This window comes from Apodemus sylvaticus, chromosome 13 (genome assembly GCF_947179515.1).
Source record: "Apodemus sylvaticus chromosome 13, mApoSyl1.1, whole genome shotgun sequence".
Taxonomy (NCBI): domain Eukaryota; kingdom Metazoa; phylum Chordata; class Mammalia; order Rodentia; family Muridae; genus Apodemus; species Apodemus sylvaticus.
The window spans coordinates 35,707,210-35,727,711 of NC_067484.1; the positions used below are offsets into that span (position 1 = coordinate 35,707,210).

Genomic DNA, 20,502 nt, shown 5'->3' on the forward strand with positions numbered 1-20,502 from the left:
ACAGAACTGAGCAAACATTTGCAAGCTATGTTTGCCCGAATCTGGAAAGCTCTCCTGCTTTTTGCCTGGTTCCTTTTACAGAACTCTCTGTAACTAAATAGTATTTACTCAGGTGACATCACCCACTACAAGCTGGTTCTGCAAACTGACAGGTTTGGAAACTGTTGGTTCCCCAACCATGGCCCTGACTTGAGAGAGCCCCCTTTTTTATCTACCAAAATCCTCAGAGAGCCCATGTCAAAGATAAGAGTCCTGAACACTGGACTACTCTTCAGTCTAAGAGTCCCAACCCTTTCCACCCAAAGACAGACTGTGTGGAAAGTGAAGAAACCAGGCAGTCTTCAGATAGGTGCGGACAAGCAGGGCTAGACCCAAGACCCAAGGTCCTTTCTGGTTACCTTCCTTAGATTGCTTTTTGACCTACTCCAGTTTTAGATGAACTGGTACGCTCACCTGATTACTGGGGTTTCATTATCACCATGACTCACTCATTTCCATTAGGAAGAACAGCCTCTTCCTATAGCTTAATGTGTTCATTTCATAAATTATCTTCCTATTGGAAGATCTTATTCCCAGATTCCCCTTGTGGGGCTTGTTTCTTCCATAAATTCAGTTGTTCAGATGCCTACAAATCTACCTGGTTTCTCTTATCCAGCCTCTGTTTATTTCTATAAAACACCACACTGGAGAAAGCTTCCCAATCAATATATCCGCTTGTCTTCTCTAAGTCTTGGGATCAAAGCATGTGTTGTTTTCTGCACTAGGGTGTTACCATCAAGTTCTGGGGGATAGCCAAGAGCAATGGCAAAAGCCTGCATTGTTTTATGGCCTGGATCTCTCACCTCACTCTCAGGACCAACCAATAGCTTGGGAGCTCTCCCACACGGGGAAAACCTGAACTTTGTAAACTGGAGAGTCGCCATTCTCCTGGTGGACTGGAGCTATTTTGTCCTGTGTGACTTCCCTTCACTCTGTACAGACTCCACTGTGCCCCAGACCCACCCCATACAACTATGGCTGGCAACTCCCTGCGCCTGTATTCTGTCACATTCTGCATTATCAAGGCTTCGCTCCCTCCCTCCATACTGACAGGATGTCCTTTCTCCTATAGTCTGTACCTATCTCATGGACTGTCAGATATAACGCGTGCATCTTCCCTCCAAAGATGCATTTAGCTTTTTGTAGTTAGGGGATTGTGTATTTTGCATCACATGGCTAGAAACAGACCAACCCTCTGGCTACAGCAAGAACCAATCAGAAGCCTCACATTTTCCATCCTATTGCCAACCTATTCTCTCTTGTTAGGGATTTGGAGCCTACAATCTCCACACTGCTCTTGACCTGAGGGAGAGTCTAGCACATATTGACTTCCCGGGAGACTTTTTTTAGTGAGTAATTCATTCTCAAATTTCATGATACCACCAGCTGTGTGGCATGCCATGATTCTCCAAGGCCTTGAAATTCAGTGTATTGAGAGGACTGTATAATGTCCATGGTCCCCAGGGAATATACATCGGAATCATCTGGGCAGTGTGGAAACCCAACCCTGGACTCTGGGAGTCCAAACCAAGGTTAGGGCATCTCCCTCTGAAGAATCTCCATATGCTTCTAATGCAAGGGACCCAAATTCCCATGAGCTCTGACATGCCATGACCCCGTGGCTATTCACAACAAAAATCAGACAGCAGCCTTTCCCCTAGGAAGGATCTTCTTCTTGCAAACTCTCCCCGGACTCAACCTGCTCTGTTTCTTTCCTCATTTCTCCAAGTATGTGGATGTGGCCTGGCCCAGTCGGGCTTCTTCTTCAAGAACCAGGAGTACATCTGCACCCAGGACTACCAGCAGCTGTACGGCACCCGCTGTGACAGCTGCCGGGACTTCATCACGGGTGAGGTCATCTCTGCCCTGGGCCGCACCTACCACCCCAAGTGCTTCGTGTGCAGCTTGTGCAGGTGAGTGTCCTAGGAGACAGGGACCTCTTGGGTTAGCCCTAGGGGAGAGGATGGCATGGCCTTCTCCAGGCAGCTCAGGAACACAGAGGCTTTTCACTGAACCCTGGGTTTCTGAAAACTTGAGAGTGGATGGACTGCTCTGACAGGCCAGTAGTTTTCAAACTGTGTAGCCGCCAGATCCTGTCTTGTCACATGTCCAGTGGGGCGTAAAGCACTAGTTTATCCTATGATGGTAGCAGGGTAAGGATCTAAACGCCATGATGAGTGTTCCATTTCCTCTCAAAAGGCCTCCAAGAAAACCACTGAGTATCTTGTCTCTCGGTAGTCAGTCTTGGAGCCAACTATCATTGTGGCCCAGGCTTCCACACTCTCATCCTTAGGGTAGCATACGGATGCCTTATCGATAGCCTTCCTCCATCATCCCAACACTGTCTCTTGCTGGAAGAATGACCTCACCAAGTAGCCTTGGTCTGTGTAAGCCTAGGTAATGGAGATCAAACCAGATGCGTGATAAGCTGCACACAGAGACTTGCGCCCAGTGTCTGGCCTGCAGTGCGCCTGCTCTCTCCTCTGCAGCAGGCATCCACCCACCCACCCTCAGGACAGTTGCTCTCTGCCTGCTTCCCTGCCACACAGCTCACACGTGATCACACGTTTGTTAATTTAGTAGTGTGCACTATGGGTCTGCTGCATGCCAAGCAGCACATTAAGGAGATGGAAACAAACTGAAGAAAACCTCAGCCCTGCCCACCAGTGTGTTAAAATTTAATGGCCGGCTCTGATTAAGTCATAAGCAAAATATGATTTGCGTACATGTGCATTTTTATTTTGGAAAAGAGAATATTATTACTTACTCTCCCTGTACAATAACCACTGGTTGGTTAGTGGCCAAATCAAGTAACCAGTTAGAATTTCTGACTAATGGCTGTGTAAAATAATAATAATAACAACAACAACAACAACAACAACAACAAATCGGAATGGCAAGGATACAGCTACTCAGATTCCCACCCCAGATTGCCCTCCACTGTCCCATGTTGCTGATAAAAAAAAAAAGGCAGTGGAGCCACTTGTTATGTGTTAAGCTCTGAGTGCATGTGGCAGGCACCCCACAGCTCAAGAACAAAAGCAGCCACTCAACAGCTCGCAGTGTGGGGATCTATATGTATGTCATTTTGTTGGGCAACAATTGTTTGAGTTTGAGACCCCTTGGCTGGAGAAACAGAGCAAAGACAGGAGGAGGAGGGAATGTTGTTTGGGAACTGATAATCTTCTCATTGGGAAGAGCGTTTTAAGAGATGTCTAGAAGCCGGGCAGTGGTGGTGCACGCCTTTAATCCCAGCACTTGGGAGGCAGAGGCAGGGGGATTTCTGAGTTCGAGGCCAGCCTGGTCTACAGAGTGAGTTCCAGGACAGCCAGGGCTATACAGAGAAACCTGTCTTGAAAAAAAACAAATCCAAAAAAAAAGAAAAGAAAAAAGAGAGAGATGTCTAGATAGTGAAAGGGAGAAAAGGCAACTTTGGGGTCTGAGTGGTCCCCTTAATACATAAGGATGGGACAAACTGTAAGGGCAGAACAGCTCTGCGAAGAGTGGGTCACCTCTCCATGACAGTTGAGGAGCATAAGCTCATAGCGACAGTATGGCTTGACACTGTCACGTGATATACCTAGCTCAACAAGTCTTCCAGTTCTGGTCCCCTGGATTCTGAGTACTTTATCCAGTCTATATTCTGAATAGCACTTGACTTGTCTGGTGCTCTAGAAAACAAGCTACATGTCTTATAGATATGTTTTTTTTTTTTCCCAAGACAGGGTTTCTCTGTATAGCCCTGGCTGTCCTGGAACTCACTCTGTAGACCAGGCTGGCCTCAACTCAGAAATCCTCCTGCCTCTACCTCCCAAGTGCTGGGATTAAAGGCGTGCGCCACCACTACCCGGCAACATGTCTTATAGAATACCCAAGTGCATGCCCTGTCAGTTGTCAGTAGCGGGAAAATCTTCAGAACAGGAGTCATTGACTCTTTCTCATTCCCTTGCAGGAAGCCCTTCCCTATTGGAGATAAGGTGACCTTCAGTGGCAAAGAATGTGTATGTCAGACGTGCTCCCAGTCAATGACCAGCAGCAAGCCAATCAAGATCCGTGGACCAAGCCGTGAGTCCCCATAGGCACCGCTCTGTTCACAAACGCTGTCCTCCCGAGGACCCTGCCCTGGCAGGAAGCAGGGGAGGTTGCCACCCTGGATGGATCCTGAAGCATTACCCAGTTGGCATACAGCCCAGACACAAGCTCCACAGAACAATGCAGGGAGGACAGGCTACCTAGCTAGAGGGAATGATAGCCAGAACCACCTGAGGTAGATCCTTTCTCGGACAAGGGGAGAGAGGTTCCTGATTCTGTGTACCAAGAACACTATAGCAGAGTTGATCAAGGGCTTTGTTACCAGTAGTTCTCCATTTCTAGAAGCTGATGCAAGAATCCAGGAGTGGTCCTAGGAATAAACCCCACAGAGCGTGTTTCTGGGACCACTATGTCAGCCTTGTGGATCATCACGTTGTTACAAGACACATTTCTGGACTCATCTGGAACCTCTGAGAATGGAATCCAGGTGTCATCTTTCTTTGGGAGCCTCTCGGGTGATTCATTAGCTGTTCTTAGGGTGGGAATAGCATCTTGTCAAGAGACAGACATCAGCCGTGCCATAAAAACAGTGTGTTTTATCAAGTCACAGATTTGAGGGGGACCTACAGGTTGAGAGTATGCCTTAGGGCGGTCCTAATCTGAGGAAGTCAGTCCACTCAGTGTGTGTACTGACAAGATGTTTAAATCACTGTTCCTAGATGTCCTTGGAGAGCCATGGACAGCATGCACCCACAAGCACACACAGACCGAGTATTCTGGGTCTCCTGAGCCACATTGAGCTCCAATGATCTTTCATGTTATATGATACCCTGGCTGGTCCCATCAAGAGAATCAATGAAAATCCATTAGCATCCTGTGCTGCATTACTGTGTGGGTCCAGAGGCAGCCAGGCATGGCACCAGCACAGTCAGCATACTGGAGCTGCATCTCACCAAGGAAGCGAGCCAAAAAGACTCACGTCAGCTGCCCTCAGCTCCCAGGGGCTCCATTACAGCCCACCTAGCTGTGGCGAGCTGATGGGAGAGGCAATGGATGGACTCACCTTGCCTGCCCTTCCCTGGAGTCAGATCAGTTCCTGGGATGTGATGTGGTGTTTAGGGCTCTTCCTTTAGTGTCCTTGACGATACTCAAGAACAATCTATTGCTCTGGCCAGACTTAATTTCCAGGTGACTGAGTGTGTGCACGGCTATCGGCTATCCTTTATATCTCCTTGATATCGTATCCCTATGATAAAAACACTAGATAAGGGTTCTCGCCTAGTGACTTATGCTTCCTGGAAACTCAGAGACCAGTGGTCGCATATGTGAAGAACAGAAGCAAGCTGGGAGTGTGCCAACTGTCTGCGTGAGACAAAGTGGTCTTGTAGCCTCCCTGAGACTTGATTTGTGCAGCTATAAAAAAAAATAATGGGATGCCTTATCATCTTCGCAGGAGTGTTGTAAAAAGCAACAGCATTCCTGTACAGTGATCAGGTTAGCATGATTGGTTTAGGCACAACTTAGGACGAATACAAATCAGAGGATTACCTATAGGGAATGTGGATGCTATTGCTCATTAGGCTGGAGAGGCAAGTGGCTCACCATAATGGGCTGAAACATTTGAAACCATGAGCCAAAATGAATCCCTTCCCCCCCCCCAAATTGTTTCTCTCTGGTATTTGGTTACATTGAGAAAGGCTAGCTAACTCCCAGGTTTACTGTAGAAAACACGCCAAATGAATGTGGAGAATAGGATTCCTGAGTCTACTGTGAATTCTCTGGAATGTACTACGTGTTTCTGTATGTGCTGGAGTCTTAGAAATGGGGCAGGCTTTCTCTACTGAGTGAAAGTCTAATGTATGAACAAGTTCTAGAAGAGCCATCTAGAAGAGAGACTCTAACATGTCTCCACCATAGTTTTGAAGATCAGGATACCCAGAAGGACAAGGGAGAAGTTGGTAAAGAAGGACATGTGGGCCAGAGAGCAGTTTCCAGGGGAACAACGGCCTTTGGCTTAGCTCAGAAATAAAAGTATCCACCCGTGCACCCACAGAGCATATTTCCTTGAAGTTTTCTCCCCAGAGATGATCACAGACTATGCTGAAAATGCGCAAGAGCCCTGACTAGAGGGTATAGTGGATGCTCCCAAGGAATAGAACTAAAGCCAGATCTGAAAGATGGAGAAAAACATACCAGAGGACAGAAAAAGAATAACCTACATTATTTTTTCTTAGCTATAAGAGTGAGAAGTTCATCCCTGTTGTGTGGATATATTCTGGAAAATCTAGAATAATATTTACTCAAGGGACAATAGTCATGAACTGTCAAGAGGAAAAACTCATGTTATCATATGTAAAAGAAATACTCCTAGATCATAGATCTCATAAAGAAGAATCAATAGCAGGGGAACCATCCACATCAACATTAGCACCACCACAAGCATTACTGTTACCAACACAATCAGCACCAGCACCAGCACAATCATTACATCACCACAACAATCACAGGTACTACCACATCACCATCGCCACCACAACTGTCACCATTATCAGCACGGTATCACAATCACCACCAGCGTCATCACCATCACCATCACCAGCACAATCATCACCATCATCACCATAACCATTACCACCGCAGTGGTTACCATCCCTAACATAGGTACCATCACTAACAATCCCCCCATCACCACTAATCCACCATCACATGTGTTCCCATCACCACTGCCAGCATTCATTCTATTGTTAGGCATTGCAATAAATGAACAGATATCTCATTCAATCATTACAAATCTATGAAGGCAAGAAGAGTAATTGTTTTATAAGTAAGAAAACCGAGACTCAAACCCTACAAATGACCTTCCCAAAGTAACATAGATGTTAAGGCTCTGAGGCTATTCCCCTAGCACCCTCTATCAGGAGTATGTCTTTCTAATTGGAAAAGGCTCCGTCTTCCTAGGCTAGTTGCCTAAAGCAAGGTAAATAACTCGCTGTGCCTCACAAAGCTCACTTACTTTTGCTGACCTAAATAGAATGGATGATGTAGCCAACCAAACTAAAAATGGCTGTGTGGATCTCTCGGGGCTTTGCTAGTAAAGTGAGAGATTGGAGAGGAACAGGTGGGGCATCATGCTGCCTTCCAGCTGAAGGCTGTAATTTTGGAATGGCGAGGCATACGAGAAGAGTGGACAGCTGCCTCCCAAAAGATACCAAGGAAAGAGAGTGACCCTCCCAACCCTGTTTATGGCCCCAGACCCTTGGGCTCCCAGTGACGTGTGTCCATCAGTGGACAGGAGCAAAAGGAGAAGGAAGAGGGAGGAGAAGTCCCAGGAAACAGGAAACCAGGACAATGGAGGACCAGCAGAGTAACATGGACAGAAAAGTCACAAGTGAGGGCATCCCAGAATTCTCAAAAGGAATAAGCAAGGGTTCCCTTCAGATCCGAGACTTGGCAAACACACAGGATGTGTGTGAAAACACAAGAATGCCAAATAGAACAGCCACTTATGTGAGTGCCAGTTACACTGACCTGGTTGTAGGGGATCCATTTAGAAGAGGAACTTGCCGGAGCAAGCTCACTCCATTCTCTGCCCAGTCTCCAATCACTACACCCCACTGGCTTCTAACTGTATGTAGTTCAGAGCACTAAATTCATCTCAAGTGTGTCCTCTAGCCTGCAGAAACGGCACTTTTTTTTTTTCTTTTTTCTTTTTTCTTTTTCTTTTTCTTTTTTGGAATGTGGCCATTTCTGCAAGCAGCCAGCTACCAAGGAAACCTCATTGAAGAGTCAGAGAGTTTTTTCGTACTTAGCTAATATGATGACTGCCGCTCTGGTGTTCCCTTGAGAGTGAGGATGACCACATCGAGTGAAGCACACGGCATGGTGGCTAAGGGAGAAACAAACCACAGTTGCCTTTAATTATTTGAAGGAACAGTCGGGGAAGAAACAAGAAGATTGCATGACCAGACACCATCTGTTTATAAGAAGAGGAGGCACCTGACCTACCAAAGCCATCGAAACATTGAAACATTTAAAACATACAATTTTATTTCATTTGGGGGATAGGAGGAGACATACTAATTCCAGAAAAATGAAAGGGTAAAAGATAAAGCTGTGCATTCTTTGTTGTCTAGCCTGTTTGAAGGCTTAAGGCACGTTGCAGTTGTAGACATTCCTACCCCAGCTTGTGCTAAGGGAGGTTAGCAAGGTGCTCAGCAGTCATGTGTTCAGACTGCAGGAACTGACCCTACAAGTAGGTCATCAGGTCCCAGATGCTCCCCCACAGCCTTCCAAATGTGCCACCCTTCCTAGACACACCATCTCCTCTTCCAGGACCAGATTAAGGATGGTCCCCCAAGTTTAGATGCAGCTTCTCCTCACATGTTCCAAAATGTCTGTCTGTCTGTGTGTGTGTGTGTGTGTGTGTATGTGTGTGTGTGTGTGTGTGTTGTGATGCCAATAAGGAGGCTTGACCTCAGATAAACTTTGCCCAGTGACCGTGTTCCTCCTCCAGAGCAGACCGTCTGATCAGCAAGGCCTGAATCCCCAGGATTTCCCAAGCACCCTGGATGCTGGCTCCATTTCCTGCCTCACCCACCTACTCTATACTCACTGAACAATAGGCAGACCAGACTATGGGGCTCCAACTTACTTTCTGTCCAGTGCTGGCTCAAGAGCAACAGTGACAGGGGGTGAAAGCACATTTCTAGGTTGGGGACAGTATCTTTAGACTCCTATTGTGTGCCTGGGAAAGATGAACATAGTAAATTCACTCCTTTGCCTGAGCACTATGAGAGCCAGTCATTCTTCAGACTTTCTTCAGCAAATATCCTTTGAGTTCCCACTCTCTGCCTAGCCCCAGGCTAGGCAAAGATAGATAGATAGATAGATAGATAGATAGATACATACATACATACATACATACATACATACATACTACATGGTAGATAGATAGATAGATAGATAGATAGATAGATAGATAGATAGATAGATAGATAGATAGATGAGTGGATGGGTGGATGGATGGATGGATAGATAGATAGATAGATAGATAGATAGATAGATAGATAGATAGATAGATAGATGATGGATAGATAGATGATGGATGGATAGATAGATAGATAGATAGATGATGGATAGATAGATGATAGATGGATAGTTACATACATGATAGATGGATGGATGGATGGATGATGGATGGGTGGGAGGGAGGGAGGGTGGATGGATGGATAGATAGATAGATAGATAGATAGATAGATAGATAGATAGATAGATAGATGATGGATAGATAGATAGATAGATAGATAGATTTAGCATAAAACACAAGTATGGCTTTTCACTAGTTATTTTTCTCCTTCTTGCAGACAAGTACTAAGTAGAAAAGGTTTCTCTTTGGGTCATGGTTCAGAAAATACTGTCCATCATGGCACGGGGTGTGGCAGCAGGAGTCAGTCACAGCTGTGACAGGAGCATATGCTCATATCTCAGCAGTCCAATGAGAACACAGGCTCTCGGCCAGCTGTCTTTCTCGTCTTCTTTTGATTCACTCCAGGGTCCCAGCCCATAGGATGGTGCCAGTCACACTCGGGGCAGGCAGCAACTTCTCCCCATCAGTTCAAACAGAATAGAAATACCCTCCCATCTAAATGCATGCCTCCTGTAGGACACTATATCTGGTCAAATTGACCAAGTGGATTAACTGTCCCATGGCCCTTGCCTAAAAAAGGAATGGAAAAATGCAGCCTGTCTCCAAAAGCAGGGCTTCTAAAACTTTACCATGCAGAGGTCATGGTGGAATTCTGTTCTCTAGATGGGGGCTGCAGTGAGGGGGTGTTCAAGCTACCAGGTGATGCAAATGACAGGCGCTGGGGCTGATGAGACAGAGCATGGGCTTGCACAAATGGTGGTCACAGGCCAGAGCTCTCTGGCAACCTTTCTTCCTGCCTGGCAGGGTCTCTGGGTACAGGCAGCATCAGGGTGGCCACCTGTGGGGAGTAAAATGGCATCCAGGGATGGGTTCCCTTGGCAGGTGATGACGGCAAACCCAAGATGTTCTTCTTCCTTTTGTCTTCTCAGACTGTGCTGGGTGCAAAGAGGAGATTAAACATGGCCAGTCACTCCTGGCACTGGACAAGCAGTGGCACGTCAGCTGTTTCAAATGCCAGACCTGTAGCGTCATCCTCACTGGGGAATACATTAGCAAGTGAGTGTCTCTCCCTCTCCCCATCGGGGCTCCTGAGGCTTCTGTATCCCACAAGGCCTGTCCCACTATCCTCTCCAGAATCCCCAGCATCACCATATATCACATCCATTTGAAACCACAGAAGCCACAGTGGCCACCCTCCCAGCCTCTTTCTACCTTCAGGCCTTCCAGGGTTGTTCCATCTCCCATGATGCACTGGTGGTCTTCACCTATGGCTCCTTCCTTTCTTTCCATATGCCTCTGACTCAGAGGTAGCTGGCTCCATGCCATCATGCCTACCTCCATCCCCTATCACTACCATCAGACTACTCTGCCTCTTACACAAGCTACCACCATCTATAATTATATTTAGTAATGTGTATGTTTTAAGTTTTAATAATGATAATGCTTCCTACCATTTACTGAGCTTTCACTATGCACAAAGAACTAACAGACATCTTTGGATGGACTATGACATTAAACCTCCCCTGGCCAGCCATGGCACATGCCTTTGACCCCAGCACTCAGAGGCAGAGGCAGAGGCAGAGGCAGAGGCAGAGGCAGATGGATCTCTGTGAGTGAAGGCCATCCTGGTCTATATAGTGTGTTCCAGGACAGCCAGAAATATACAAAGAGACAATATCTCAAAGCCAAAACCAATAAAAAATTTAAAAATAAAAATAAAGAACCTCGTGGAGCAGAGACTCAAAGGAGCAAGCAATTTGCACAGTGATAGTTTTTGCTCCCTGTAGATTCTCAGGGAAGTGGATGTGATTTCATTTCTGCTGTATTCCCAACCATTAGCACAACGCCTGACCAAACAGTATAGTTATTACCTGAGTTTAATTGAGATAGGAGGAGATGGTAGGTAAATAAAACTATGAGGTAAGAGGATTCAATCTCAGGGACTTACACACAGCATTTTTGGACACATCTTCTTCAGGCCTTGGCACTAGTGACCACACAAATGTGTTTAAACACCCAAAGGCAACTGGAAGCAAGGCCCTGGCACTTTGACACTTTCTGATCCCAGACACTTCCTCTGCCCCATCTGGTCCAAGGCCAGGAGGTGCTGAAGCTGTAGAGCTACAGAGCACATGGTGTCTGCTGTGGAGACACATTCAATAGGGGGACACGATACAGACAGGAAGGATTAGGATACCAGGAGTTTGTGGAAAGAGCCTGTGCGTTATGAGTATCAGTCATGAGTCCCAAAAAGCTCAATGCAATGCACTTAAAAGCAACAATTGAAGTTGTTTGGTTCAGACATGGAAAGGTGAAACATATACTAGTTTCTTCTTCTTCTTCTTCTTCTTCTTCTTCTTCTTCTTCTTCTTCTTCTTCTTCTTCTTCTTCTTCTTCTTCTTCTTCTTCTTCTTCTTCTTTCTTCTTCTTCTTTTTCTTCTTCTTCTTCTTCATCATCATCTTCTTCTTCTTCCTTTTCCTCTTCCTCTTCCTCCTCCCTCTCTCTCTCTCTCTCTCTCTTCTCTGTCTTCTCTGTCTCTCTCTTCTCTGCCTCTCTCTCTCTCTCTCTCTCTCTCTCTCTCTCTCTCTCTCTCTCTCTCTCTCTCTCTCTCTCTCTCTCTCTCTCTCTCCTTTTTGTTTTTTAGAGACAAGGCTTCTCTGTATGGTCCTGGCTATCCTCACTCTGTAGACCAGGCTGGCCTCGAACTCACAAAGCTCCTCCTGCCTCTGCCTCCTGATTAAAGGTATGTACTACCACTGCCCTGCTTGGTATACTAGCTTTTTGAAGATGTCTTCAGCACTATGGTCTATCTCTTCCTCTACTCCCCTTTTCTCTCTCATCCTTCCCTTCCTGCTCTGCTCCCCTCTCTATTAGATATATCCCCAGGCAGATTAAATAGCAAAGAAAATCAGCAATGGTGCCTGGCTTTAGATAATCAGTCTAGCGAGGCTGGTGAAAGAAGAGGTCTTTCTCTAGAAACAGCAGCAGAAGCCCAGCAACTACCTCTGACTTAGCTACCTTGCTTTACCTGCCCGTTCCTGCTCAAACACTAACCATGGCGGCCCAACCCTAAAGCAGCCCTTGCGATACTTAGAAAGCTGAAGTAGGTAGGGGAGGTGGCCTCTGAAGGGAAGCACACACACTGCTGCCTGAGGAAGGAGAAATAGCTGTTGCCAAGCACACCAGCCTGGGTCCATGGTGCAAAGTGAGGCTATGAACCTTCAGAGCAATGAAGGTCCCTTTCTAACAAGCTACAGATGCTATCTGGAATCTGTGAGAACTTCGTGGAAGGTTTAAGATGCGTCTTGAAAGACTGGGTAAGATTCAAAGTACAAAGACAAGCCTGGAGGAAGAATGGGGGGAATAGGGTGGGCATAGGTTAATCATTTCCATCCTATTTGGGAACACAAGTATGTACAGAGGTGAAGCAGAATGCCAGGCTGCAGAGGTGTGCTGAGGTCGAGTCACTGAAAGCCCTAAATGCCACATCAGTGGGTATTAGGCATCCCCCTCTAAGCATGGCTAGTAAGGAATGTCTGTGGGAAGTCACCAGCCAAGAATCGTTGGTCCTACATTAGAATTCTCTAGGGCAGTAAGAGACTGCACACAGCTCTGGAGCCCCGGCCTAGATTACCCATCCCCCTGGGTCTCTACAGTCTGTCCCTGGGCCCTCGCCTGCTGCAGGAAAGTGGCAGGAGTCATGAAGCTATTACAGATGCTCGAGGCAGAAATCCTCCTGCCTGTGTGACCTTGGTCAAGGACTCAACAGCTCTAAGTCTTAGTTTGCTCATTTGTTAATAAGATGACTCCAGAGGTCCATGTTCCATATCTAATAAGGACATAGTAAATGCGACCTAGCCCATCTGCCTGTGTTTATAATTATGTATATTTCCAATTCCCTAAGGTGTCCCCAACCCAGGAATCCAAGTGAAGTTGTAGTGGTTTGTTTTTTAACCCAGATGACAATTTTTTTTTTCTTTGCACCATTACCCATACTTAAACCCACAGAGTGCTGGGCGGTGGTGGCGCACGCCTGTAATCCCAGCACTCTGGGAGGCAGAGGCAGACAGATTTCTGAGTTCAAAGCCAGCCTGGTCTACAGAGTGAATTACAGGACAGCCAGGGCTATATAGAGAAACCCTGTCTCGAAAAAACCAAATCCAAACCCACCCCCAATGCCCTCCACCCCCAAAAAAGAAGAAAGGTAATGATGAGTCAATACAAACCACTGGTGCTAAGAAAAACTCCTAAAGCTGGGCAGTAGTGGCGCACACCTTTAATCCCAGCACTTGGGAAGCAGAGGCAGGCAGATTTCTGAGTTCAAGGCCAGCCTGGTCTACAGAGTGAGTTACAGGACAGCCAAGGCTATACAGAGAAACCCTGTCTTGAAAAAACCAAATAAAAAAAAAAACCCACAGAGTGAGAACCTGCAGTACCTGAGTGGCTAGTGGTCAGGTTAATTGAGTCAGAGAGGTTTTGTGGGCACACAGACAAAAGCAACCTTAACTTCGGGTAGTGTTAATCACCTTGCTCCCAGGTAGAGCCCCAGCTGGAGACAGAGCTAGCATGCCTGCTCTGTAGGCCTGCCTGTGTCTGATCCACCTTATCCTATACGCAAAAGTGGGAGAACGGGCTCCTTGAGGACTCTCATAGCTGCCATGGTGATTGAGGACTTTCCTGAGTAGGCACTGAGCCAGACACAGATGAAGCCCTAGCATATCCTGAGCCCATCTCCTTCAATCCTCATGAAAATATGGAGAGAAGCCAGACCAACTGGGCTTCATCCTCAGTGTAAGCAGACCTGATGACCTGGGGAAGTTACTTACCTATTCATGCTTGGATTTCCTTATTCACACACTAGGAGATTCATAGTACTGACCTCCCTGGGCCGCCATAACTATTAAATGAAATGCTCCGTGAGAATCACTATCAAAGCAAGAAGTGCCAGCTATTAGCTGTAGAGAGCAGTATAATAAGACACAGCAGGGCTGGCGAGATAAACTAGTGGGTAAAGACACTTACCACACAAGGTTGACACCCAATTTAAATCCCAAGTTTGATCTCTGGAACCCATGGAAAGGTGGAAAGAGAGAACAAACTCTACAGTTATCCTCTGACATCCATATACCTGCTGTGGGACACCACACATACACACACACACTTACACACAATGAGAGTGTATAAACAGGGGGAAACTTCTTATGTACTGGTCCATCAGCTCAGCCAAATGGATAAAATTTTTGGCTAAAGGAGGAACTCTTGAGGGTCTGCAAGAAACAGATCATGTTGTTACATCCCAGAAGGAAAACCAGGAAGGTGTGGAAGGAAAGGGGGGACATTTCCCTTATGCCTTTCTGCACCATGTGTGAGCGTTACATTTTCTATAGCAAACAAAACACATCTTAAATTGTGTCTTAAGTAGTTTTCCAGAAGAGTTCTTTGGGGCAGAGAGAAGTAGATGGGTCTGGACAACTCTGGGGATATGGGAGGGACAAAAGAAAAGACACCAAAAGCGGCTGCTCAGAGTAGTGGTCCCATCAGGGTTTAGGGACCTGACCAAATACAGATGCCCGCAGATTTTCTTTAGCTGTCTATCTGAGGGGCAGTTTGAGTTCAAAAAGGGCTCTCAATCTCCCAGTCCTGGTCAGTCCTGAACAAGACCTGGACAGACCAAGTTCTGGACAAGGACACCTCCCCCACTCTACTAACATCCCCCTCCTATGCGAACTTCCTTTTGCAGGGATGGTGTTCCATACTGCGAGTCTGACTACCACTCCCAGTTTGGCATCAAATGTGAGACTTGTGACCGGTACATCAGTGGCAGGGTCTTGGAGGTAAGCGAGCTGAGTAACCAGAGTAACCATGGAGGTGTGTGAGCAGGGTGGGACTCCAAAAAGTCATCACCTAAGAGGAGAAAGTCCCCCTCCCCATGTCCCCTTTTTCCATTGCTTCAACCTCCCTGAGTCTGCTTACTTCATGGCCCTGACCAGATAACCTTGCCAAGAGCTGAGCACCCCCAAAATAGAATGTGGACAAAATAATTCTTGGTTCAAAAACCGCTGCGCTGGAAAAATCGGTTGCTTCTTTGGATTCAGACTTGGACAGATTTCCAAGGGGTAACAATGAGGATTTTCCTCCAGGATCTGCCTCAAGATGGAAGCCCTTTTTATGTTTTAACTGTTTGGTAATGTGCTGATTTAAGAAGCAGCTTGTCTAGCAGCCTGCTCTCTAAACCCTTCTTGGGCTGGCCCATCGCCATGGCAACGGCTCTCCCAAGCCTCTGATGCAGCAGCTCTCCCTGCCAGTGACAGACAACCTACAGCCTTTTTGCTGAGTCTTTGGCCTTCCCAGCCTTTCTTTCAATACCTTTTGGGGCTAGATGCTGCCTTCCTATGTTTTGGGGGTCACTTACCTTGAAGAGCTCAGGCGGGGACCATCGAACTGTGGCTGGTCTCTACTGATAGCTCATACTATTTGGGGTGAGGAACTTTGTATCTATAGGCCTCCATTTTGCATCTGATAGTGGCTAAGGAATTGCAGGCTGGTTCAGCTACTATAGGTGTAATTATTAGCGCTGCCATTTGCTTGTGGTTACCATGAGGACTAAGTTGAGAAAGACTCTACAGCCACATTTGGGCTCAGCAACAGAGTATAGCAATCAGGAAAGGTCTGTGTGAGGAAGTGCATGGAAGCAGAGCTTGGAGGATGATGGGCCCACTGTATGAAAAGGTAGGGAAGTCAGGCAGTGGTGGCCCAGGTCTTTAATCCCTGCACTCCAGAGGTGCAAACGCAGGTGGATCTCTGAGTCTGAGGCTAGCCTGGTCTACAGAGTAAGTTCCAGGACAGCCAAGGTCACACGGAGAAACCCTGTCTCAAAACCCAAGAAACAAAACAAAAACAAAATCCTGAAGGTGGGACTTTGCACATCATATTTAGAGCTAAGTGTAGGGGAAAGCCTTCAGAGAACTTTAAAACGGAGTAGCATGATAAAAATTGCATATTTTTAAGAATTGCACTTGATATGATATGGAAAACTCATTGTAGGGAGTCAGAGCATATCAGATAATCAAATGCGCTGAGTTCCTAAAGGATGAAGCATCTCTAAGGACCAGCAAAGAGTGCCAAACAGAGCAAAAAGAATGCATGCAGGAAAGGTTGCTGGGCCAGATTTCCAAGGCTGTGGGTACAAGAGTAAGAAGTCTACTTATGATTCACTGGGCGCTGGGGAGTTGGGAGAGACTGAATGGGAGCAACCTGTACACGGAAGGAAACTAGAAGGAGGCCATCAGGAGCCACAGCGTTCCAAGAGTAACCACCTTTGTCTCCAGCTTCCAGAAATTAAATGGTTCAGCCAGTGTGGGCCAACTTGAGAATTTAGGGACTGAGCAGGAAGAAGAAACCAAAGTTGTGGCAAAGTGTTGTATCTGGGTGACAAGAAGCTTAGTGTGGCTTCTGCAGCACCGGAAACGGAAGAGAAACCATATGATCCAGGCAGAATCATGGAGAACATTTGAGATGGGTTGTGACTGAAATCCCAGGAAGGTTCCAAGAAGATAGACAAGAACATAGATCAAAGTCCAGAAACAATACCTGGACCTGGAGAGGCCAGCATCAAAGCACTCAGACGTGAACAATAGTAGAGGAGGCAGTCAGGATTTCCAAGGCGGAGGAAAGATACTGACAGACTGGAAAAGGACCAGTGATGGCCTTGAGGAATGGTTGCCTACAGGTGGCACAGAGAGTGGGAGCTGTCATAGAAGAGAGATAGTTAAGGCGGAAGTTTGGGGTAAAGGGTTGGCCTTGGAAGCACAAGGACCTGAGTTTGATCCCCGGAATATGTGTTAAGAAGCCAGGTACAATGGTGCATATATACTGCCCCAGGTCTGGAGAAGCAAGGACAGGCAGAGCCCAGAGGTTCATGGGTCAGCCAGCCAAGCGCCAGCCAAGCCTACTCAGTGAGTGTCAAGCAGTGAGAGTCCCTATCTCCAAAGCAACAACGAAGGGAATAGAGAGATGGCTCAGGTTAAGAGCACTGGATGCTCTTCCAGAAGATCCAGTTTCGATTCCCAGCACCCATATGGCAGCTCATAACCATGGGAAACTCCAGTTCTAGGGGATCTCGTGTCTAGTTCTGGCCTTTGTGGGCACCAGGCATAAAAAGGATGCACAGACAGACGTGAAGACAAAACCGTCACATCATAAAATAAAAGTCGTTTTAAAAGGAGACAGTTCCTGAGAAACTCTGGCCTTCACAAGCATGTGCACACACATGAACCTGCACACATATGTGGACCTCTAGGTGCATGTGCACCCAAGATATGGGAGGGGAATTGATAACACTGTGAAAGGGTGGGGCTTCAAGAAACATGGCAGGTCAGTTGGAGTGCTGATCAAAGGCTGGTGCGGTCGGTGGAAGTTTGCCTTAGATGGGAATCGCTGGCTGCTTCTGCAGGACTGTGAAGAAGCAGCATCCAGAAAGTTTCAGAGCCAATGGGATGGAGGCCACAAAAGCGGGATTTTCTTCCAAGAGAAAAATCTTGACGCACACTGCAGCTGGAAACGTTTTCTTCAGCCAGTGTGATAGTCTCTCCTTCAAGGCAGCTGTGACTGGGTTCCAGGTGACCCCACCCTTCAGCATGTTGGACCTACTGACTTTTTTTTCCTTTGAGCTGGGAAAGACATTTAACAATCAGCTAGCCCATCCTCCTTGTTTCACTGGTGAAGAAAAGGAATACCCAAGACAAGTGGTACCTTTGCAAGGTCAGAGACAGAGATGAAGTGCAGGACTCCAGCCTTCTGGATCCTACACTGGTGCCTAAAGCTCTCAGCCACTCGGAGGCTAGGGGAAAAAAAATCATGGATTTCAATTCTAATTTTGCCACGTCTACCCAAGAAACCTTAAACCAGTTGAGTCAGCCTTTGTTAATAGCGAAGACTGCCATTTCATCTTAACAGATATGTTAAACAGGGCTTTATTTAGTTGGAAGGCAGAAGCTACCCTCAAATCATAGGGGCTCAAAAGGAAATGTGTCCATTCTTAAAATAAGAGTGTCAGCATCATTCTGGCTTTAGGCACTGCTGGAGAATGTGGCTGATCAAAATCATTTGAATCTTTGACCACCTTGGCTCCATGTTCTTCTGTGCGGCCTTTATTCTGAAACAGGCTCTGTTTTGTGGTTGGGGTGCTGGGCACCAGTTGCTAAAGCTCATAGCCTACCAGCCACATCCACAGTGGATAGCAAACTGTTCTTTCCTAATAGTTCAGCAAACATCTGGGGACTCTCTGGATAACTTCAGGCCCATCTCTGAACCTACTGTGCCCATAGAGTTGGAATCAGCTTATTGGTGGGTTTAACACAATATAACCATATGGCCTGATGGCAGGGGGTCCAACTGAGCAAGGCTCGGTGCTATTTCTGGAAGACAGGGAAAGGATGCTGGCTAGGCAGTTGCCCAGTACAGGGCCAGTGCATTTCCAATATACTTCTGGCAATTAGAACTGTTTCCTTGTCTTCTTACCCCAACCTTCCCATTCCCTTCTGAGGCCATCTTATGACTCCTCCTCTGGGGACAAACAGACCTCAGTATGCTGAGTATCAGACCCACCCTTCCTTCCTATGTCCTCAGCAAAAGGAGCCACACAGCCTGCTTTTGCTCCACTTCAGACCCTGGCTGCCAGTCTCAGTACTTTCTAATATGGCCTCATTCGGAGGCACCAACTCTCCGCTGCTTTTCCTCCCTGCTTTCCTGGCTTCAGTTTGTTTGTGGGTGAAATGGTTCTCATTACACCTCACTGCCTTTGTTCTCTTATACTGGGGGCATGCTGCCCTGGCAGGCTCGCTTCTCTCCCATTGTTTCCCAAGCCTCCCAGGACCAAGGTTACTGAGACTAGCATGATGAAGTCCCTTTCATCTGGGGCAGGGTGGTAGAGTGTGACATTTAAGAAGATGTGTGCCGCAGTATTGCTGGGGCACTGTTGCCATGAAGGGGGAAAATCAGGGCCAAAAAAGGCCTGTAATTGAAAGGATAAGGAGACACAGTAGGAAGAGGCTACTAATTAAGCTGATTATCCTTGTCATGGAACTACAGAATCAGTCCCACGACTTCCTCGCCCGGGAAAATAGCAGGCTCCTCTAAAGTTTGAACACAGCTTGCTTGGTTGACGACAAGGACATGTTCTCATTGGTGGGAGCCAAATAAACAACCAAGAATGGAGAACGGGGACACTGAGGATTATTCTTCTTTTGTAAGAAGCTGCCCTTTTCACATTCTCGATGAGATAAGAGTTTCTCCAAAAACAGACAGGCTGATCCCAAGAACCCCACCCCTAAGACTGTTTGGAAATAAGGTTTCTTTATACGATTGTAATTTTGGAACGAACATCAGACCAACTGATGACCTAAAAGAGGATTTCACAACACCCAATAGTCATTCATTTACCTCATCCCTCCCCAAAAATACCTGTCTTGATATGAAAAATATCCATCAAAGCATGCTGCACCTCCCATCCTGGTCTCTGAGCTGCTCCCAGATGGGGACCCAAGATCTGTCCCCACAGGGTCCTTGCACATCAGGTCTTCTGGGATACAATTCACGCATCTACTGCTGACGTGAGAGGGGACATGACACTGCTACTGGTTTCCAGGAAGTCCTTCAAACACAACCTTCTCAAACACCACCCCCACCCCCAAGGAGATTCAGCAACTTCGCTCTTTTCCATTTTTAAATGGAACATGGGGAAGAAAAGGGAGAAAAAGTAGTGGATTCTAATCAAAGCCAGGTTAGAATAGGCCAAAATCAGTCTGAGAGATGCAGGTGGAGTCTAGGAGCCCCAGGGGTTCTGCTTCTCACATAATATAACTTAGACACTGCGCACATTAAAAAAAAAAATCAGTCCTTCATAGGCTAGTCTCGTAATTTTTGGCATGTTTGTAAACTTCACACACTTAGCCTTACCTAATACTTTAATCCATCTTTAAGTTGACTCACTTAACAGACAACTGGTAAAACATAACAGGAAAACCAAGTCATTTGCCAAATTGAAGACGACCCAAAATGAGTATAGTTCTGGCCAAGTTTTCTTGTTTGTGAAGACTTCAAGCCTTGTACTTGTTCTCATTCTTAGAAAAATAGATCAGTGTGCTTTAGATAATGCTAAATATTCATGGACTCTAAACCAGTATATTTCCCTTGGTGAAATCAGAATTTAAACAGGGTTAAAAGGATTTCCCTATCTATCTATCTATCTATCTATCTATCTATCTATCTATCTATCTATCTATCT

At 46.5% G+C, this 20,502-nt stretch overlaps 1 protein-coding gene across 1 annotated transcript in view; it reads left to right on the forward strand.

Moving 5' to 3' along the window:
* Ablim3 (actin binding LIM protein family member 3) overlaps nucleotides 1–20,502 on the forward strand; it is a 119,157-nt gene that overhangs the window by 57,779 nt on the left and 40,876 nt on the right. The window contains exons 4-7 of the mRNA XM_052155822.1: nucleotides 1,769–1,952; nucleotides 3,992–4,104; nucleotides 10,147–10,273; nucleotides 14,959–15,052. Of these exons, the coding sequence (XP_052011782.1) occupies nucleotides 1,769–1,952; nucleotides 3,992–4,104; nucleotides 10,147–10,273; nucleotides 14,959–15,052 (518 nt within the window). The remainder of the gene's footprint in view (nucleotides 1–1,768; nucleotides 1,953–3,991; nucleotides 4,105–10,146; nucleotides 10,274–14,958; nucleotides 15,053–20,502) is intronic.